Source organism: Dipodomys spectabilis, unplaced genomic scaffold, assembly GCF_019054845.1.
Source record: "Dipodomys spectabilis isolate Male_0828 unplaced genomic scaffold, ASM1905484v1 ptg000108l, whole genome shotgun sequence".
In the NCBI taxonomy this organism is placed as follows: domain Eukaryota; kingdom Metazoa; phylum Chordata; class Mammalia; order Rodentia; family Heteromyidae; genus Dipodomys; species Dipodomys spectabilis.
In genome coordinates, this window is record NW_024870785.1 from 18948317 (window position 1) to 18966953 (window position 18637).

The 18637-nt window shown below is 50.0% G+C and overlaps 1 protein-coding gene across 1 annotated transcript in view; it reads left to right on the forward strand.

Moving 5' to 3' along the window:
* Plekho2 (pleckstrin homology domain containing O2) overlaps positions 1-18637 on the forward strand; it is a 30470-nt gene that overhangs the window by 8166 nt on the left and 3667 nt on the right. The window contains exons 3-5 of the mRNA XM_042687767.1: positions 9552-9668; positions 16894-16998; positions 17889-17987. Coding sequence (XP_042543701.1) covers positions 9552-9668; positions 16894-16998; positions 17889-17987 — 321 coding nt within the window. The remainder of the gene's footprint in view (positions 1-9551; positions 9669-16893; positions 16999-17888; positions 17988-18637) is intronic.

The window sequence follows — 18637 nt, forward strand, 5'->3', positions numbered from 1 at the left end:
TCAAATGGTAGAGCACTAGCATTGAGCTGAAGATCTGTGGGACAGTGCCAAGGCCCAGAGTTCAGGCGCCATGACTGGCTAAAAAAAAAAAAGCTGAAATTAAGGGGATGCTGGTGACTCACACCTGTAATCCTAGCTACTAAGGAGGCTGAGATCTGAGGATTATGGTTCAAAGTTAGCCTGAGCAGGAAAGTCTGTGAGACTCTTATCTCCAGTAAACCACCAGAAAACTGGAAGTGGCACTAAGGTTCAAGTGGTAGAGCTCTAGTCTTGAGCAAAAGAAGCTCAGATGGCTTGGAATGTGGCTTAGAGTGGTAGAGTGCTTGCCTAGCATGCTTGCCTAGCATGCATAAATCCCTGAGCTCAATTCCTCAGTACCACATAAATAGAAAAAGCCAGAAGTGGCACTGTGGCTCAAGTGGTAGAGTGCTAGCCTTGAGCAGAGGCAGCTTGGAGACAGTGCCCAGTTCCTGAGTTCAAGCCTCAGTACAGGCCAGAAAAAACATGCCTAATTTGTATAATAAATGAAAGTCAATGAAGTTCTAGTTGAAGACTGGAGGAGATAAGGTGTTTTTCCCTGTGGGTAATAGCTTTTAGAGTTGAGGCTAAGTAGGGCTAAGTGGCTCATGCCTGTAATCCTAGCTACTCAGGAAGCTGAGATCTGAGGATCATGGTTCAAAGCCAGCCCAGGCAGGAAAATCTGTGAGACTCTTATCTCCAATAAACCACTAGAAAACCAGAAGTGGTAGAGTGCTAGCCCTGAGTTGAAGAGCTGAGGGACAGCACCCAGGCCCAGAGTTGAAACCCCATGACTGACAAAAGAAAAAAAAAAAAAAAAAAAAGAGGGGCTGGGAAAGTGGCTCAGTGGTAGAGCGCTTGCCTTGCATGCATGAGGCCCTGGGTTCGATTCCTCAGCACCACGTAAGCAAAAAGAAAAAAGCCGCAAGTGGCACTGTGGCTCAAGTGGTAGAGCGCTAGCCTTGAGCTGAAGAGCTGAGGGACAGTGCCCAGGCCCAGAGTTCAGGCCCCACAACCGGACCCCCCCAAAAAAACAACAACAACAACAACAACAAAACTAGAGTTATGGCTATTCTAAAATCACCCTCAGTTGGTACTGCTGTCTCACACCTTAATCTCAGCTACTGAGGAGGCTCAGATCTGAGGAGGATCTCAGTTCAAAGCCAGCCCAAGCAGAAAAGTCCTTGGGACTCTTATTTCTAACTAACCAGCCCAAAATCCCAAAGTGGAGCTGTGACTAAAGTGGTAAAGCACCAGAATTGAGTAGAAAAAGTCAAGCAAAAGCATGAGGCCCTTCATTCCAGCTGCAGTATGGAGGTCTGCATGCTTGTGCATACACACACACACACACACACACAAACATTTTACAGTATGTCTCTGGTAGTTGGTCTACCTGAGGGCAGGCTGAGGAGCCAGTCTCTCCCCATTACCAACCTCTCTCAGCTCCTTCAGGGTACTTGGCAAATTCCTAAGTGTCCCAGGCCAAGAAAGACTGGGTGACCTTGATCTCGGTATTTTGGAGAACTGCCTTTGGAAGCACCTTGGCCTGTCCTGTCTACCTCCCCAGGCTCCTGGTGTCAGAGAAGCAATGGGAGGAGGACAAGGGATGAGGACAGGCAGACAGCCCCCCCCTCCCCCAGATGTTCTGTACCCCAGCTCTTACCAAATTAGGAGGTGTCACGGCTGGGAATGTGGCAGCAGAGGGATATTTTTATAAATAAAGGGGATTGTCACAGCTTCCTCCGGTGCCAGCTGCTGCGAGAGTTGAGTGACAGGTTCTCAGCTGTCAGCCTGCAGGCGCTGCCAGAATTGTCCTGGACCATGGCTCCACATCTGGCCACAGCTGGGAAAGCAGGATTTCACATGGCCAAACCTGAAAAACCAAATGATACATTAAAAAAAAAAAAAAAAAAAGAATCAGTGTAGTTGTGCACCAGTGGTTCACACCTGTAATCCTAGCAACTTGGGTGGCTGAGATCTAAGGTAAACAAACCCAAGACTTTTTTTGGGGGGGTTGTAGGGCTTGAACTCAGCCTGGGCAAGTCCCTGAGTTCTTTTGCTCAAGGGTAGCATTCTACCACTTTGAGCCACAGCTCCAGAGACAGGAGACAGAGCTCTTGGAGACAAAAGTCTCATGGACTTTCCTGCCTGGGTTAGCTTTGAACCTCAGTCCTCAGATCTCAGCTCTTGAGTGGTTAAGATTATAGGCATGAGCCACCAGTGCCCAGCCCCAAGAGACTTTTATCTCCAAATAGCTTACCAAAAAGTCAAAAGTGAAGCTGTGGCGTAAGTGATAGAGTGCTAGCTTTGAGCACAAAACCTCAGGGACAGTGCCCAAGCCCTGGTGCATGTGTGTGCACGTGCCCTGGTGCATGTGTGTGCACACGTGCACATACACACGAATATTCAAAACTTAACTGTAGTTTCCAGAACTGAGTACTCAAGGGTGAGGGAGTTTGGCCCTGGAGTAGGAATTGAGAAATGCTTGTTAGCTCAATTCCTCTTTCTGATGTAAGGAACTAGGCTAGTGCTGATGGCTCTTGGCTCTTGGCTGTTCCTTTGTTGTCAGAGAAGATGCTGCCCCCACCCAGTGCCTGCCTGCTGCTTTATCCATTTTTCTGAGCTGCAGAAGGGCTGAGATGATTCAGCGTTTCGGGTGGAGAGAGGAGATGCAGCATGATGGCAGTGGTGGGTAGCTGGACTGACTATCCCCAGGCAGTAGAGGACAGTACAAGGGGACCAGTAGTCATCCTGCAGGGGCGGCCCATGAATGGAGGGCAGGTGGGCTTTCCTCCTTGGGATGCCCCTGAGGAAGAAACTTCTTGGGGTCTCCCTCTGGTGGGCTAGATACTCATTCCAGCAAACTGGTCTTGTCCATCTCTCTTGTCTGTCTGTCTTCTCTCTCTCTTTTAATTTTTTGATGGTGCTGATGGTCTTGAACTTGTGAGGATGGCACTCTACCACTTGAACCATGCCTCCAGCCCAGCTTTAGACTATTTTTCAAAAAGGGTCTTGATTACCCCTACCCCACCCCCCAGCCTTGAACCATAATCCTACTTCTGCTGCTCACTTAGTTGGGATTAGGGACACATACCCTCATGTCCAGTCTATTTGTTGAGATGAGACCTCAGTATAACCCTTTTCCAGACTGGCTAGCCTCCTGATTTTTGTGTCCTTCATAGCTAAGCTTATAGGCATGAGCCCTTTTCGCCTGGCCTATGTGTCCCTCTAATGGCTGTTTTTGTACAAAAGATAGACACAGAGAACATGATAGAGAGAGCTGCCCTTTTAGTTGTAGAATCTTGTGCTTTAAAAAGTACTGAGCAGGAGCTGGGCGCTGGTGGCTCACGCCTGTAATCCTAGCTACTAAGGAGGTTGAGGTCTCAGGATCAAAGTTCAAAGCCAGCCCAGGCAGGAAAGTCCGTGAGACTCTTCTCTCCACTTAACCACCAGAAAACTGGAAGTGGCGCTGTGGCTCAAGTGGTACAGCGCTTACCTTGAGCTGAAGAGCTGAGGGACAATACTCAGGCCCAGAGTTCAAGCCCCACGACTGACCAAAAAAAAAAAAAAAAAGTACTGAGCAGGGCTGGGAATGTGGCTTAATGGTAGAGTGCTTGCCCAACATGCATGCATGAAGCCCTGGGTTTGATTCCTCAGTACCATATAAACAGAAGAAGCCAGAAGTGGCACTGTGTCTCAAGTGGTAGAATGCTACTCTTGAGTACAGAGGCTCCAGGACAGTGTCCAGGCCCTGAGGTCATGCTCTAGGACTGGCAAAGAATAAATAAATAAAAATAAAAAAATAAAAAGCACTGATCAGAGCAAGAGCTTAGGAATGCCCCCCCCCCCCCAAAAAAAAGGAGCAAAATAGGGAGGGATAGAACTGAGGACCGGAAGATGGAGGGACAGGCACAGGGAGAGAGGTCCAGCCAGAGGGGGTTGCTGTGGGCAAAGGTGACACAGTACCTTCCGTCAACCTCAGAAACTGCAGGTACTAGGTGTGCACTGGTGAGGACAGGAACTGTTTGCAGAAAGAAGGTGGTTCATAGAACAGCTACAGCAGATTTTTTCTTTTTTTGGTTGGTCGTGGGGCTTGAACTCTGGGCCTGGGCGCTGTCCCTCAGCTCTTTGGCTCCAGGCTAGCACCTTACCACTGAGCCCCAGTGCCACTTCCAGTTTTCTGGTGGTCAATTGGAGATAAGAGTCTCAAGTACTTTCCTACCTAGGCTAGCTTTGAACTGTGATTCTCAGATCTCAGCCTCCTTAGTAGCTAGGATTATAGGCAGAAGCCACCAGTGCTCAGGGTGTTTGTTTTGTTTTCAGTAACAGCTGCCAGGCACTGGTAGTTCAGACCTGTAATCCTAGCTACTCAGGAGGCTGAGATCTGAAAATCACAGTTAAAGCCAGCTAGGACAGGGAAGTCCAGGAGACTCTTAATTTCCAATTAACTACCAAAAAAAAAAATAAAAAAATCTAGGAGCGGTGCTGTGGTTAAAGTGGGTAGAGCAGTAGCCTTGAGCAAAACAAAACAAAAACAGTGGTAGAGCGCTTGCCTTGCATGCCTGAGGCCCTGGGTTCGATTCCTCAGCACCACATAAGCAAAAAGAAAAAAAGCTGGAAGTGGCACTGTGGCTCAAGTGGTAGAGCATTAGCCTTGAGCTGAAGAGCTGAGGGACAGCGCCCAGGCCTAGAGTTCAGGCCCCACGACTGGACCCCCAAAAAAACCAAAAAACAAAACAAAATCAGAGGCAGTGCTAGGCCCTGAATTCAAGCCACAAGGTGACAAAAACCAAACCAAACCAAAAACAAAACAAAAAAAAAACAAACAAAAACCCACAACAACTAATAAGCTGTAAGTGGAAGTGTAACTCAAGTGGTAGAGCATTAGCCTTGCGTGAAAAAGCTAGTAAGTAAGAGCTGGAGGGTCTTCAAGCCCCAGTCCTGACACGAGAGGGAGAGAGAGAAAGAGAGGTGAACATAAACAGTAGCTATGGTACGGAAAAAGTAAATGGGTTTGCAAAGCAAGGAACAAGTGTGATCCACCTTAACAACAGTAAAGTTAAGGCCTCTGGCAGCACTTGGCCTATCAGGCCATGCTGACAGAAAGCAGCTGACCAAATGCTTCTCAGTATCAAAAAACAGCTCAGTACTGACCATCTGTGGAGCTGCAGGAGCCTGGCCGAAGCCCGACCACAGGATCTGGATGGAAACTCAGAGCTGGAAAAGGTTCCAGAGAAGACAGTGATGACTAAGGTCCCTATCATGTGGGGAATCTAGAGGCTTCTAAGAATGAAGCAAACTGAACTGAGTCAACTCCTGGAGAGGATAAAGCTTGAAGAAGTTATGGGAACAATGTGTTTTTTGAAAATTCTTTGTTTTTGTTTAGTATTTTGTTGGTCCTGAGGCTTGAACTCTGGGCCTGGGTACTGTCCTCAAGCTCCTTTTGTTCAAGGTCTAACACTCTACTAGTTGAGCCACAGCACCACTGCTGGCTCTTTCCATGATTTAATTGGAGATATGAGTTTTGCAGGCTTTACTGCCCCCCGCTGGCTTGGAATCAAGATCCTCATATCTCAGCCTCCTGAGCAGCTAAGATTACAAGCATGAGCCACTGGTGCCTGGCTTGAAAATTCTTCTGTTTATGGATCGCATAAAATCTAAATCTCTTTATATATTTATTTATTTTGTCGGTCGTGGGGCTTGAACTCTGGGCTTGGACGCTGTCCCTACGCTCTCTAGCTCAAGGCAAGCGCTCTACCACTTGAGCCACAGCGCTACTTCCAGTTTTCTAGTGCTTTATTGGAGATAAGAGTCTCACGGACTTTCCTGCCCAGGCTGGCTTTGAATCACGATCCCCAGATTTCAGCCTCCTGAGTAGCTAGGATTACAGGCATGAGCCATCGGCGCCTGGCAAAATCTCTTAATATTTTTAAGCTCAAGTTCCTTGGACATTGCACTCTTTTCAGTTTTTCCTTAAACAGAATTCATTCTTTGTAGCTAACTAAACTAAAGAAGTCAGAGAGGGGCTGGGAAGGTGGCTCAGTGGTAGAGCGCTTGCCTTGCATGCCTGAGGCCCTGGGTTCGATTCCTCAGCACCACATAAGCAAAAAGAAAAAAAAAGCCGGACGTGGCGCTGTGGCTCATGTGGTAGAGCGCTAGCCTTGAGCTGAAGAGCTGAGGGACAGAGTTCAGGCCCCACGACTGGACCAAAAAAAAAAAAGAGAGAATAAAGTTTGGAACAAAGATTAATAAAATCCTTTGCTGAGTGGGGGAAGGGGAGAGGAGGAAGAGGAGGAGAACAACAAAGACAAAGACCAAGAAAGTTGGGCTGGGAATATGGCTTAGTGGTAGAGTGCTTGCCTATCATGGATGAAGCCCTGGGTTCAATCCCTTAATACCACATAAAGAGAAAAAGCCAGAAATGGTGCTATGGCTCAAGTGGTATCGTGCTAGACTTGAGCAGAGAGGCTCAGCAACAGACCCCAGGCCCTGAGTGCAAGACCCAGGACTGGCAGAAAGGAAGAGAGAGAGAGAGAGAGAGCCCAAGAAAGCCAAGAGTAGTAGTCCAAACCTGTAACCTGTAATTCTAGCATTTGGGGAGGCTGAGGCGGGACAATCTGAAGTTCCAGGACCATCTGGGCTACATAGTGAGATCCTGTCTCAAAAACAACAACAACAAAAAAAAACTTTAGGGACAACACTTAGACCCTGAGTTCAAGCCCCACCACCAACAAAAACAAACAAGTCTAGGCACAGTGGTTCATGCCTGCAGTCCCAATTACAAGAGGCCACAGGTGGAAGGATTGCAGTCCAAGGCTCGCTTTGGTCCAAAACACAAAACCTTATCAGAAACACAAATGAAGCAAATAGAGCTCAGGTCATGACTCAAGTGGTAGAGCGCCTGCCTAGCAAGCATGAGGCCTTGGGTCTAAACCCAGTGTTACCAAAAAGACAAAAATAAAAGGGTACTGAGCACCAGGCTTCACCCCCAGAAATGTTGGGTGGTGATCTTCAAACTTTCACATACTTCAGGGTCATTGGAGGGCTAGTTAAAACTCACATTACTACCAGATGCTGTTGGCTCACCTATACATCCTAGCTACTTAGGAGGCTGAGATCTGATAATCGAGGTTCCAAGCCAGCCCAGGCAGGAAAGTTCATTCACCACCAAAGAGTTAGAAGTGGAGCTGGGGCCTCAAGTAGTAGAGCACTAGCCTTGAGGAAATAGCTCCGGGAAAGCACCCTAGGCCTAAGTTGAAACCTCAGGACCATCACGTACGCGTGTGTGCGCACACACACACACACACACACACACACACACACACACACCACCTCACATTGCTAGACCCCAGGACCATCACACACACACACACACACACACACACACACACCACCTCACGTTGCCAGACCCCAGGACCATCACACACACACACACACACACACACACCCCACCTCACATTGCCAGACCCCAGGACCATCACACACACACACACACACACACACATACACACCCCACCTCACATTGCCAGACCCCAGGACCATCACACATACACACACACACACCACCTCACGTTGCCAGACCTATTCCCCTAGGTTTATGATTCAACAGGGCTTCTGTGTAAGAGTTTTATGTTTCTAGCAAATTCTTAGGTTGTACTGATGCTGCTGGCCTAGGCGCCACATTGGGAGAAGCTCTGGCATGGAGCAGCATACTGAGAAGATGCTGCTCACACCTTGGGCTGGGTGAAGTGTGGTGTACAGCAGAGACCCTCGCTTGGCTCAGGCCTGTGGCTTGGGGCTGGCCCCTAGGGAAAGACACTTCCCCTCTAGCCTCAGTCTCTCTGTCAAAAAGAGATAGACACTGAGGCTCTGGGCTTTCAGGGGTCTTGGGGGGCCTAGGAGAACCTAGGATGCAGAAGTGCTTACTAGGTATCAGAGTCCTTTTCCCTTTTCTTTTTTCTTTCTGGCCAATCCTGGGGCTTGAACTCAGGGACTGGGCTCTGTCCTTGAGCTTCTGTTGCTCAAGATTAGCGCTCTACCACTTGGGCCACAGCGCCACTTCCAGCTTTTTCTGGAATTGAACTTAGGGCTTCTTGCACGGTAGGCAAGCACTTTACCACTAAGCCACATTCCTAGCCCTCCTTTTCTTTTTCTTCTCTTTTTTCTTTTGTTTATCTTTCTTTCCTTCCTTCCTCCCTCCCTCCCTCCCTTCTTTCCTTCCTTCCTTCCCCCCTTTCTTTTCTTTTTGTGTATATAGGTCCTAGATTTGAACTCAGAGCCTGAGCACTATCCCTGAGCTTTTTTGTTCAAAATTAACACTTGAGCCACAACTCTACTTTCAGCCTTTTTTTTTTGTCATGGGGCCTGAACTCTGGGCCTGGGCACTGTCCCTCAGCTCTTCAGCTCAAGGCTAGTGCTCTACCGCTTGAGCCACAGCGCCACTTCCGGCTTTTTCTGCTCATGTGGTGCTGAGGAATCGAACCCAGGTCCTCATGCATGCAAAGCAAGCACACTGAGCCACCTTCCCAGCCCTACTTCCAGCTTTTTGATGGTTAATTAGAGATAAAGAATCTCATGGGCCAGACGCCAGTTGGCTCACGCCTGTAATCCTAGCTACTCAGGAGGCTGAGATCTGAGGATTGAGGTTCAAAGCCAACCCCAGCAAGAACGTCTGTGAGACCCTTATCTCCAATTAACCACCAGAAAGCTGGAAGTGGCACTGTGGCTCAAGTGGTAGGGCGCTAGCCTTGAGCTGAAGAGCTGTGGGACAGCACCCAGGCCCCAAGTTCAAGCCCCACAACTGACAAAAAAACAACAATCTCATAGATTTTTCTGCCCTGACTGACTTGGAACATTGATCCCCAGAACTCAGTCTCCCGAGTAGCCAGGATTGAGACACCAGTGCCCAGCTTCCCTATGATCGTGCAGACTCTCTTCTCCCTTTTTTTTTTTTTGGGTCCGGTTGTGGGGCCTGAACTCTGGGCCTGGGCACTGTCCCTCAGCTCTTCAGCTCAAGGCTAGCACCCTACTACTTGAGCCACAGCACCAGTTCTGGCTTTTTTCTGCTTATGCGGTGCTGAGGAATCGAACCCAGGGCCTCGAGCATGCAAGGCAAGCACTCTACCACTGAGCCACCTTCCCAGCCCTCTCTTCTCCTTTTGTGACATCCTGCATCCCTTTTTCAGTCTACCTTCTCTACAAATCTCTGCTGGGCCTCTGGGCCTATATAAATTCCCAGGTATCCTTTCTAAGTCTCTTCCGCTTTCTCTCTATTTGTATCTCTGGCCTTAGGTACAGTGGACCCAGCCCTAGACACATGCCTGCCCCCAGCATGTATGTCCCATTTCTTTTAGGGATGGTGAGTTTTGTGGGCACCCCTTAAAGAGTACATGCACATCAGAGTCTGAATACCATAATTTGGTGACGTGATGTCTTCTCTGAGTAGGATCTAGGTGTGGAGTGTGGCCTGGGTGGCTGAGTATCTGGGTGGGTCTGGCTCCTGCCAGCTCATGTCCTTTGTTTCTCTCCCCCAGGATGAGCAGAAGTGTGTGGAGACTGTGGAACTGGGCAGCTATGAGAAGTGTCAGGACCTCCGTGCCCTCCTGAAGCGGAAGCATCGCTTTATCCTCCTGCGATCCCCAGGGAACAAGGTAAGAGAGAATGCCTGCTGCTGACTGTCTCTCTCTCTCTCAAGGCCAAGATCTGTCTAAGATCACACTGGGGATAAAGGCAAGGCTGGACCAACCACTCAAAGCAGCCTGCAGATTCCCTGTTGAATGGACTGAGGTGCAAACCCAGGAACTACGACAGATTGGACCTTCCATTCTATCTTGGAGCCACCCAGTCCCTAGTTGATGGACAATGCACTTAGAGTCTGCTGAGATCTCTTCTTTCCTTCCCTCAGGACTCCAGCCCATAGTTGCAAGTAGCTGTTAGAGGTGGGTCCTTGGCCCTCCCCTGTACCCTGGATACAGGAGGCCCTTGGCTGAGCTTGCTGTAGATAACTCCACCCTGCCAGGCCTGCAGCACCTTAGAGTCTAGGACAGAGGCAAGGGCGTGGCCTTTCCTTTATCTCCCTCCTCTTGGTTCCAGGGCTAGGAGGCTGCAGCTCCTTTTCCTGTCCTTTCTTGGCTATAGCTGGGAAAGATCACGAACCTGAGAGATTCTTTCCCTGGCATCTGCCTTGAGTGCAGATAGTTTGCTGTTTGTACCACTTTTCCCTGGTGGGAATCTGGCGGGTGTTGCCACAGGGTGTAATTTCACAGATGTCAGGAGGGGATCAGATTTGAGGCTGGCAGCGGAGTCGAGCACCTCCTGCCAGTTCCTTCCACACCTCACCCTAAACTCTGCATGTCACCAGGTGCCTTGTATAGTTGGGGCTGACTCACAGAGAATAGGGAGGTAGGGAGCAGGTCTGGTCTAGGCCTGTTGGAGCCATTTCATTTCTCTTCTAGTTTTAGAGGGAAGAACCCAAGTTTCTGTGGTCTCTGGAAAGAGACCATAATGCTTTATCAATCCGCTCTGCAGAGGGCAGGGCAGGGGAAGTAGGCTGTAGAATTCTAATACTAGGTATTAGTTGGGTATACCCATGCCCAAGGGAAGGGCCATGGGTCTTTTTTTTTCTTGTTGTTGTTTGTTTATTTGTGTGCTGGTATTAGGGCTTAAACTCAGGGCCTGCATAATATCACTTAGCTTTTTCATTCAGGGTTGGTGCTCTACCACTTGAGCCACAACTCCACTTTCAGTTTTTTTGCTACTTAATTGGAGATAAAAGTCTCAGGGCCTGCATAATATCACTTAGCTTTTTTACTCAGGGTTGGTACTCTACCACTTGAGCCACAACTCCACTTTCAGGTTTTTTTTGCTAGTTAATTGGAGATAAAAGTCTCCCAGATTTCCCTGCTGGGGCTGGCTTCAAACTGAGAAGCTCAGATCTCAGCTTCCTGAGTAGCTAGGAATACAGGGAGGAGCCACTGGCACCCAGCATAGGTTTATACTGTTCTGAGAGTTCATGGGCTGGTCCCACGATTACAATATTTGCTGTTCAGGGCTCTTTGAGAACACAAGTCACATTTTTGGTCTCTCAGAGACCCTGTAGGCTTTACTGTATCCTGGAGACCTGCCGATCTTTGAGTGGATGCTGTATACATGTCTGTGTGAGAGAGGCAAATTGCATGTCTGCTGTGTGCCAGTCCTGTGGTCATGTGCATGTCACCGAGACATGGTTCTGCTGGGGTCTTTGTGTGGGTGTCACTTGGTGTGCCTGTGTGGGGAGGAGGGGACTTGTCTCAGTCATCTACCCATGCTGCTTTGTGACCCACTTCCATTCCCTACCCCTGAGGGTTGTTGTCCACTCCCTGGGTCAGGCCCAGCTCTGGGTAGGACATTACCTTCAGAGAGGCCTGATTATTGCAGCTGAACTCTCAGCTTCTTCAGCCACACCGTTTCTTCCGTCTCCTTACCCTGCCTAGAGTTCAGATCGGCTCTGAGAACAGCGATGGAGCTATATGAAGGCAGCAATGGTGGCCTCAGGGGAAAAGGCCCCTCGATCCTCCTCGCCACCCCAGCTCACAGTTTGAGGGCTTTCCCAGAGGCCAGATGGTAGACTGGCCAGGAGCATCCTCTCCTCTGCGTCCTCTTGGCTGCCTTTCTTATCACCCTGGGTGTTCCCCATCCTTCAGCGCAGCCTCCAGGAAGGCCGGGAGGTCATGTGACCCTGGCTGTCTGGTCCTGAGGCCGCCTTTTTCCTCTCTAATCAAATAAACAAAGACTCCAGTGTCTTGCATGTCCCTCTCCCTCTGCCTCTCCATCCCCACGCCCCTGCCCATGAGGTCACAGGCGGCCGCTGCCAGGAAAGCAGGGTGGCCACTGCTGGGCCTGGCTGTCCTGCTGGTCTTGGCCAGCTTGGCTCTTTCCTCTTTCCTGCCTCCTCTCGTCCCCCTCCCCCCCCCCCCTTTTCCTCTCTGCCCTTCTGCCCTTCCCCCTTTCCCAGGCCTGAGGGCCTATTCTGTGGCCTGTCTTATTAGCATCTAAGTTTGTAGCCAGGCCTCTGCTCTTGGACAGGCATGTGGCAGGGACCTGTGTAGCCTCGGCCCTTCAAGACATGGCCTCTTTTCTGCGTTTGTTGTAGTCCTTCCAGTCATGTGGAATGCTTCAGAATGCTTCAGGGTAGAGCTGTAACCTGTGGGCTCCCCTTAAGTCTTCCCTGAGGACATTTCCTTCTCAGGCAGCCAGTACTTTCCCAGAACACACTGCAGCCTCAGGTAGGCTCAGCCAGTGGGCAAAGGCCAGAGCACGAGTTGGATCTGATAGTTCTGTTTTTGTAGTTTTGTTCCGTGCACACATGCCAGTGCCAGTACTGGGGCTTGATGTCAGGGCCAAGGCATTATTCTTGAGTTTTATTGCGCAAGGCTAGCACTCTACCACTTAAGTCAGAACTCCACTTTCAGCTTTTTTGCTGCTTCATTGGAGATAAAAATCTCCAGGACTTTCCTGCCCCAGCTGGCTTTGAACTGCCAATCCTCAGATCTCAGCCTGCAGAGTAGTGAGGATTAGAGGTGCGAATCTTGGCACCTCACAACACTTGTGGCTTTTGGGTGGTTAACTGCAGACAACTTAGCCCTGGTTGGCTTCAAACCAGGATCCTCAGATGTCAGCCTCCCGAGCAGCTAGGATTAAAGTCTTGAGCCACCAGTGCAGGGACCAGACCCAATCCACGTGACTCTTCCCTGCTCCTCTGTTGCTCTAGGCTTCTGACTTCCATGTATGTCTTCAGCTTTCTGGGGTGCTGAGTCCTGCCCCAGCGTGCCCCCATCCCTTGCTCCCTTGCTCAGAGCTCCTGGATGGGAGCAGCAGCTGGGGTCATTGGGGCTAGCTTTGTGTCCCCTTTCCCATCACGAGAGTGAATGGCCCTTGCAGGAGACCTTCCCCTCTTCTCCCCCCCCTCCCCTGGTGGATGCAATGTGGTCCCTCCCTGAGCCCCAGCAGCCCTGATCGCTGAGCTGAGAAGCAGTTGCCAAGGTGTCCTGGGGTTTCTGACTTAACTGCAGATCTACTGCCAGGGTTGAATTTACCCTGCTCATGCAAATGAGCAGTTGGCTCTGCATAGTGTGCAGGGGGGACCCTGGGAGCCCCGTATGAGAAGGAGGTGGCGCTGCCAGGAGGAAGTTATATAATGAGGATGCCGAGGGGCCAGGCCAGGCGCACTGCGGTATTACATAACTGGGAGAGTTGGGGGAGGGGAGGCTGCGCTATCTAACACCAGGGCGGGGGATGGGCAGGCTGGCCACCGACAACAAAGAACTAGGGCACTTTGAGGTCAAGGAATAGGCAGCTGTCCAAAAAGGGGCTAAGGAAAGGAGTATTGGGCCAGTTCATTCATTTTTTTGGTTCATTCATTCAGTAACTAATTTCCGTGGGCCTACTATGTGTCTGGCTTGAAACCCTGTCTGATTCCCTCCCCATCACTTGGAAGTAATCTGTGTTAACCCGTTTTTCAGATGAGGAAACTGGGATTGTTTGTAAGGAAGTGCAACAACAGCATTAATTGCTGTTATCAGCATTCACTCAATTCAGCCCCCAGTTTAGCATTTTGGATATTTCTGGATAGGGGATACTGGGGTTTGAACTCAGATCCTTGTTCTTGCTAGACAGGCACATTCTGTTACTTGAGCCACACCTTCAACCCTTTATGCTTTGGGTCATTTTTCAGATATGGTCTCATGTTTTGTCTAACCGAGCCTCAGATTGCAATCTTCCTACAATGCCTTCCACTTAGCTGGGATTACAGACTTGAGCCAGTAGGCCAGAGGAGATATGTCTTTTTTTTAAATTGTGGTCATAGCTGGGAATGTGGCTTAGTGGTAGAATGCTTGCCTAACATGCATGAAGTCCTGGGTTCAATTCCTTAGTACCATATACATAGAAAAGGCTGGAAATGGCACTGTGACTCAAGTGGTAGGGTGCTACCCTTGAGGAAAAGAAGCTCCCAACAGTGCCCTTCAAGCCCCAGGATTGGCCAAAATAAATAAATAAATAAATTATAGTTATATACACATAATATAAAATCCTAGCTACTCAGAGGGCTTGAGATCTGAGGGTTGAGGTTCGAAGCCAGTCCAGGCAGAGAAGTCCCCATGAGATTATTATTTTAACATCTTAAGCATTTTATTTTATTTATTTATTTTTGTTGGTCGTGAGGCCTGAACTCTGGGCCTGAGCACTGTCCCTCAGCACTTCAGCTCCAGGCTGTGGCTCTACCACTTGAACCACAGCGCCACTTCTGGCTTTTTTCTTTTTGCTTGTGTGGTGCTGAGGAATCGAACTCAGGGCCTCAGGCATGCAAGGCAAGCGCTCTACCACTGAGCCACCTTCCCAGCCCTTACTTGGCTTTTTTCTTTTTTTTTTTTTTTTTGGTCCGGTTGTGGGGCCTGAACTCTGGGCCTGGGCACTGTCCCTCAGCTCTTCAGCTCAAGGCTAGTGCTCTACCACTTGAGCCACAGCGCCACTTCCGGCTTTTTTCTTTTTGCTTATGTGGTGCTGAGGAATCGAACCCAGAGCTTCATGCATTGCAAGGCAAGCATTCTACCACTGAGCCACCTTCCCAGCCCCTACTTGGCTTTTTTCATTCACTGCTGGTACTCTACTTGGAGCCATACCTCTAGTACAGCATTTTGCTGATTAATTGGAGATAGAGTCATCCTGGCAGAGATGTGATCCTCAGATGTGATCCTCAGATCTCAGCCTAACTGTCTAGGATTAAAAGCGTGAGCTATCAGTGCTTGGCCTTTTTACTCTCGGACTCTATGATATGAACAATTCTAGATAATAGGTTGAAAGAACCATACCGTCTTTGTTGTCTTTTTTCGTCAGCCATGGGGCTTGATCTCTGGACCTGGGTGTTATTCCTGAGCTCTTCAGCTCAAGGCAAGTACTCTGCCACTTGAGCCACAGTACCACTTCTGGTTTTCTGGTGGTTAGTTGGAGATAAGAGTCTCAAGGACTTTGCTGCCTGGGCTGGCTTTGAACTGTGATTCTTAGATCTCGGCCCCTTGAGTACTTAGGATTATAGGCAGGAGCCACTGGTGCCGGGCTGTTCAGTTACTTTTTGACCCCAGAGCCTTCCATGAGGCCCAGATACTTTCTTTGGGTTTTTTTTTTGGTCAGTCACAGGTGCTATCCCTGAGCTGTTTTTTACTCAAGGCTAGGATTCTACCACTTTGTGTCACAGCTCTACTTCCAGTTTTTTGGTGATCAGTTGGAGATGACTCACATAGGTTTTTGTGCCTCGGCTGACTTTGAACCATGATCCTCAGATTTCAGCCTCCCGAGTAGCTAGGATTACAAAGGTGAATCATCAGCACCCAGCCCATTTTTTTTTTTTAATGCTCCCTGAGGCAGATATGGTGCTGTTCTCTTATGGCTGAAGAAATTGAGGCCCAAGATGAGCTGTTACTGGTGACCTGTCCATCTTGGAGGCCCCGGTGGCCAACGTGACCATGCTGCAATGGTATTACTCCTGCCATTATCCTTCCTATTATTGGGCCTGGCAGGGCCAGGGCTCTGAGCTGCCTTCGATTCTGACACAGGCTCAGGGCTGTCACTCTAATATGTGAGCCACACCTCAACTTGTGGGATTCAGGAGTCAGGAAGTTAAGAGGGGTCTATTAGACGCCATGTCGACTAAATGTCATTGCACCCATGGGTCTCTCTCTTCATCTGCATGATCAGGGGTTGGAATTGGCTTCCTGATGCCCTTTTCTTTTCTTTTCTGTTGGTTGTGGGGCTTGAACTCTGAGCCTGGGCACTGTCCCTGCACTCTTCAGCTCAAGGCTAGAGCTCTACCACTTGAGTCACAGTACCACTTCGGTTTTCTGGCAGTTTATTGGAGATAAGAGCCTCAAGGACTTTCCTGCCCAGGCTGGCTTTGAACCGCGATCCTCAGATCTCAGCCTCCTGAGTAGCTAGGATTACGGGCTTGAGCCACCAACGCCTGGCTTTGATGCCCTTTTTTTTTTTTTTTTTTTTTTTTTGGGTCCAGTCGTGGGGCCTGAACTCTGGGCCTCGGCACTGTCCCTCAGCTCTTCAGCTCAAGGCTAGCGCTCTACCACTTGAGCCACAGCACCACTTCCGGCTTTTTTCTTTTTGCTTATGTGGTGCTGAGGAATCGAACCCAGGCCCTCATGCATGCAAGGCAAGCGCTCTACCACTGAGCCACCTTCCCAGCCCTGATGCCCTTTTCTTTAAAGCCTGTAATTCAAGGCCGGAAAGAACCTGGAGTTTCAGGAGTTGGGGTATAATTTTCACTTAAGGTCAGAGCTGGGTTTGGGACCCAGTGTGGAGCTAATGGTGGTCCTAGTTCCCGAACACCCTTCATGCCCATCACCTTTGATAGTACACTCACCTTATTGAGTATTGTTGAGTGTGGACTAGAACTATTCCTACTTGAAGAGAACTGAAGCCAGAGTTCAGGCAGCTGGTCTGGGGTAGTCCTAGCAAGCCAGAACCAGATCAGAACTCTCCACGGGCCAGGGTGCTTCTGTCCAAGCCTCTGGAAGTGGTAGCCTGGGAGAGATCCCCTTTTCTGCTGGGTCTGTCCACACTTGTCCCCAAGATCTGGTACCAGATCTTTTTGTTGTGAGGTCATTTTGGTTTGACTTTGAAAACTGGAGATAGGAAGCTTCTACAGACCTTCAGTGTAGTGAGTGAGGTCTGGTGGCACATGCCTGTAATCCCAGCACTCTGGGAAGCCAAAGTAGGGTGATGGTTGAGATTAAGGTCAGCCTGGGCTACATAGCAAGCCTCTCAGCAACACAAAAGACCTCAAACGTGAGCCCCATAGATACCTACCATCTACCCTATGGGTCTTTCTCACAGGTCAGTGACATCAAATTCCAGGCACCCAGTGGGGAAGAGAAGGAATCCTGGATCAAAGCCCTCAATGAAGGAATTAACCGGGGCAAGAACAAAGCCTTCGATGAGGTAGGACAGTGTGGTATGGATGGTTCCGAGTCCTCTGGCCCGCCATGCATGGTCTGGGAGAGGATCTGCCCACTTTACCCAGACCACCCTTTAATTATGCTGCTGCTCTACACCCTGGGCCTTACTTCAGCTAATCCTCAACATAGCTTCTCAAAGTGGGTGGTGGATCTGGGTGCCGGTGGCTCACGCCTGTAATCCTACTTACTTAGGAAGCTAGAGCTCTACCACTTGGAGCCATAGCTCCACTTCCCACCTTTGTGGGATAGTTAATTGGAAACAATACTTTCCTGCTTGGGCTGGCTTCGAAACACAATCCTCATCTTAGCCTCCTGAGTAGCTAGAATGACAGGCATGAGCCACCTGGGCCTCGTTTCCCATGTGAAGCTTACTCTGGCTTTCTAGCTACCCCTGGCCCCCTTTCCTGGTCCTCAGAGAAGAGCTGCTGCCCGCTATGCAATCAGACCTAACCAGTAGAGGCTTTGTTCTCTCTGGGTAATCCACGGGGAGCAGTGAGCGTGGCCGGGGCCAGGGCAGGCCTTTTCTGGAAACAAAATCTAGAGGGTAGCAATCTCATGAGCTTCGCTTCTCCCTACTTCCCAAAGCTGCTTAGATGTTTGAGGGGAAGTTCTGAGAGCCCATATTTAGGCAGCAAAACTGAGATGAACAGGGCAGCTGCAGAGAATAAGAGAGCTTCAGACTTAGCATAGGGACCACCAGTGGCAGCATAGCCAAGCCAGGCAGCAGAGGTACCTCATAGCTCCAATATTGGCCCTGCCAAGCAAGCATGAGGTACAGGGGTACCAGACCCTGCCAATGAGTTGGCGAAATCAGTATTTCTCCTTCTCCCCAAAGGACTGGCTGGGGCTCACCTATTTCCCTCTCCCTCCTAGGTAAAGGTAGACAAGAGCTGTGCCCTGGAGCATGTGACAAGGGACCGCGTTCGTGGGGGCCAAAAACGCCGACCACCAACGAGAATTCACCTGAAGGAGGTAAGGCCTTGCCCTCAGTTTGGATGCTGGGAGATCTGGTGAGCCTGAGGCCCCAGCTCCTTCAGGTGGCAGGCAGGCTCAGGGCAACCTGTTTCCTGAGGCCCCCTGGAGCTGGGGACATTATCCTCAGGGGTCAGTTTGAGGCCGTGGGTAGGGCAGGTTGGGTTGAGGGGAAGGAAAAGGGGGCCCGGGAAGGAGTGGGGGAGGGGGCTCCCCTCATAGGCTGCAGGATGGGGTGAAGAGGGAGGGACCCAGGAAGAGAATGCAAAGCAGGACCCACCCTGGCTTATGCCTGAATGTCAGGAATGGACAGGTCAGGATGGTGGCCAGAGGTGGCACAGGGCTGGAGGGAGGCCCTGGGCCCACATAGTGAGGAGAGGAAAGGAGGAGCCTCTTTCAGAGCAGTGGAGCTGGTGCGGGGGAGGGCTCCAAAGGCAAGGGTGAGGGGCTGGGAAGTTGGCTCAGTGGTAGAGCGTGTGCCTTGCATGCCTGAGGCCCTGGGTTTGATTCCTCAGCACCACATAAGCAAAAAGAAAAAAAAAGCCGGAAGTGGCGCTGTGGCTCAAGTGGTAGAGCGCTAGCCTTGAGCTGAAGAGCTGAGGGACAGCGCCCAGGCCCAGAGTTCAGGCCCCAGGACCGGATCCCCAAAG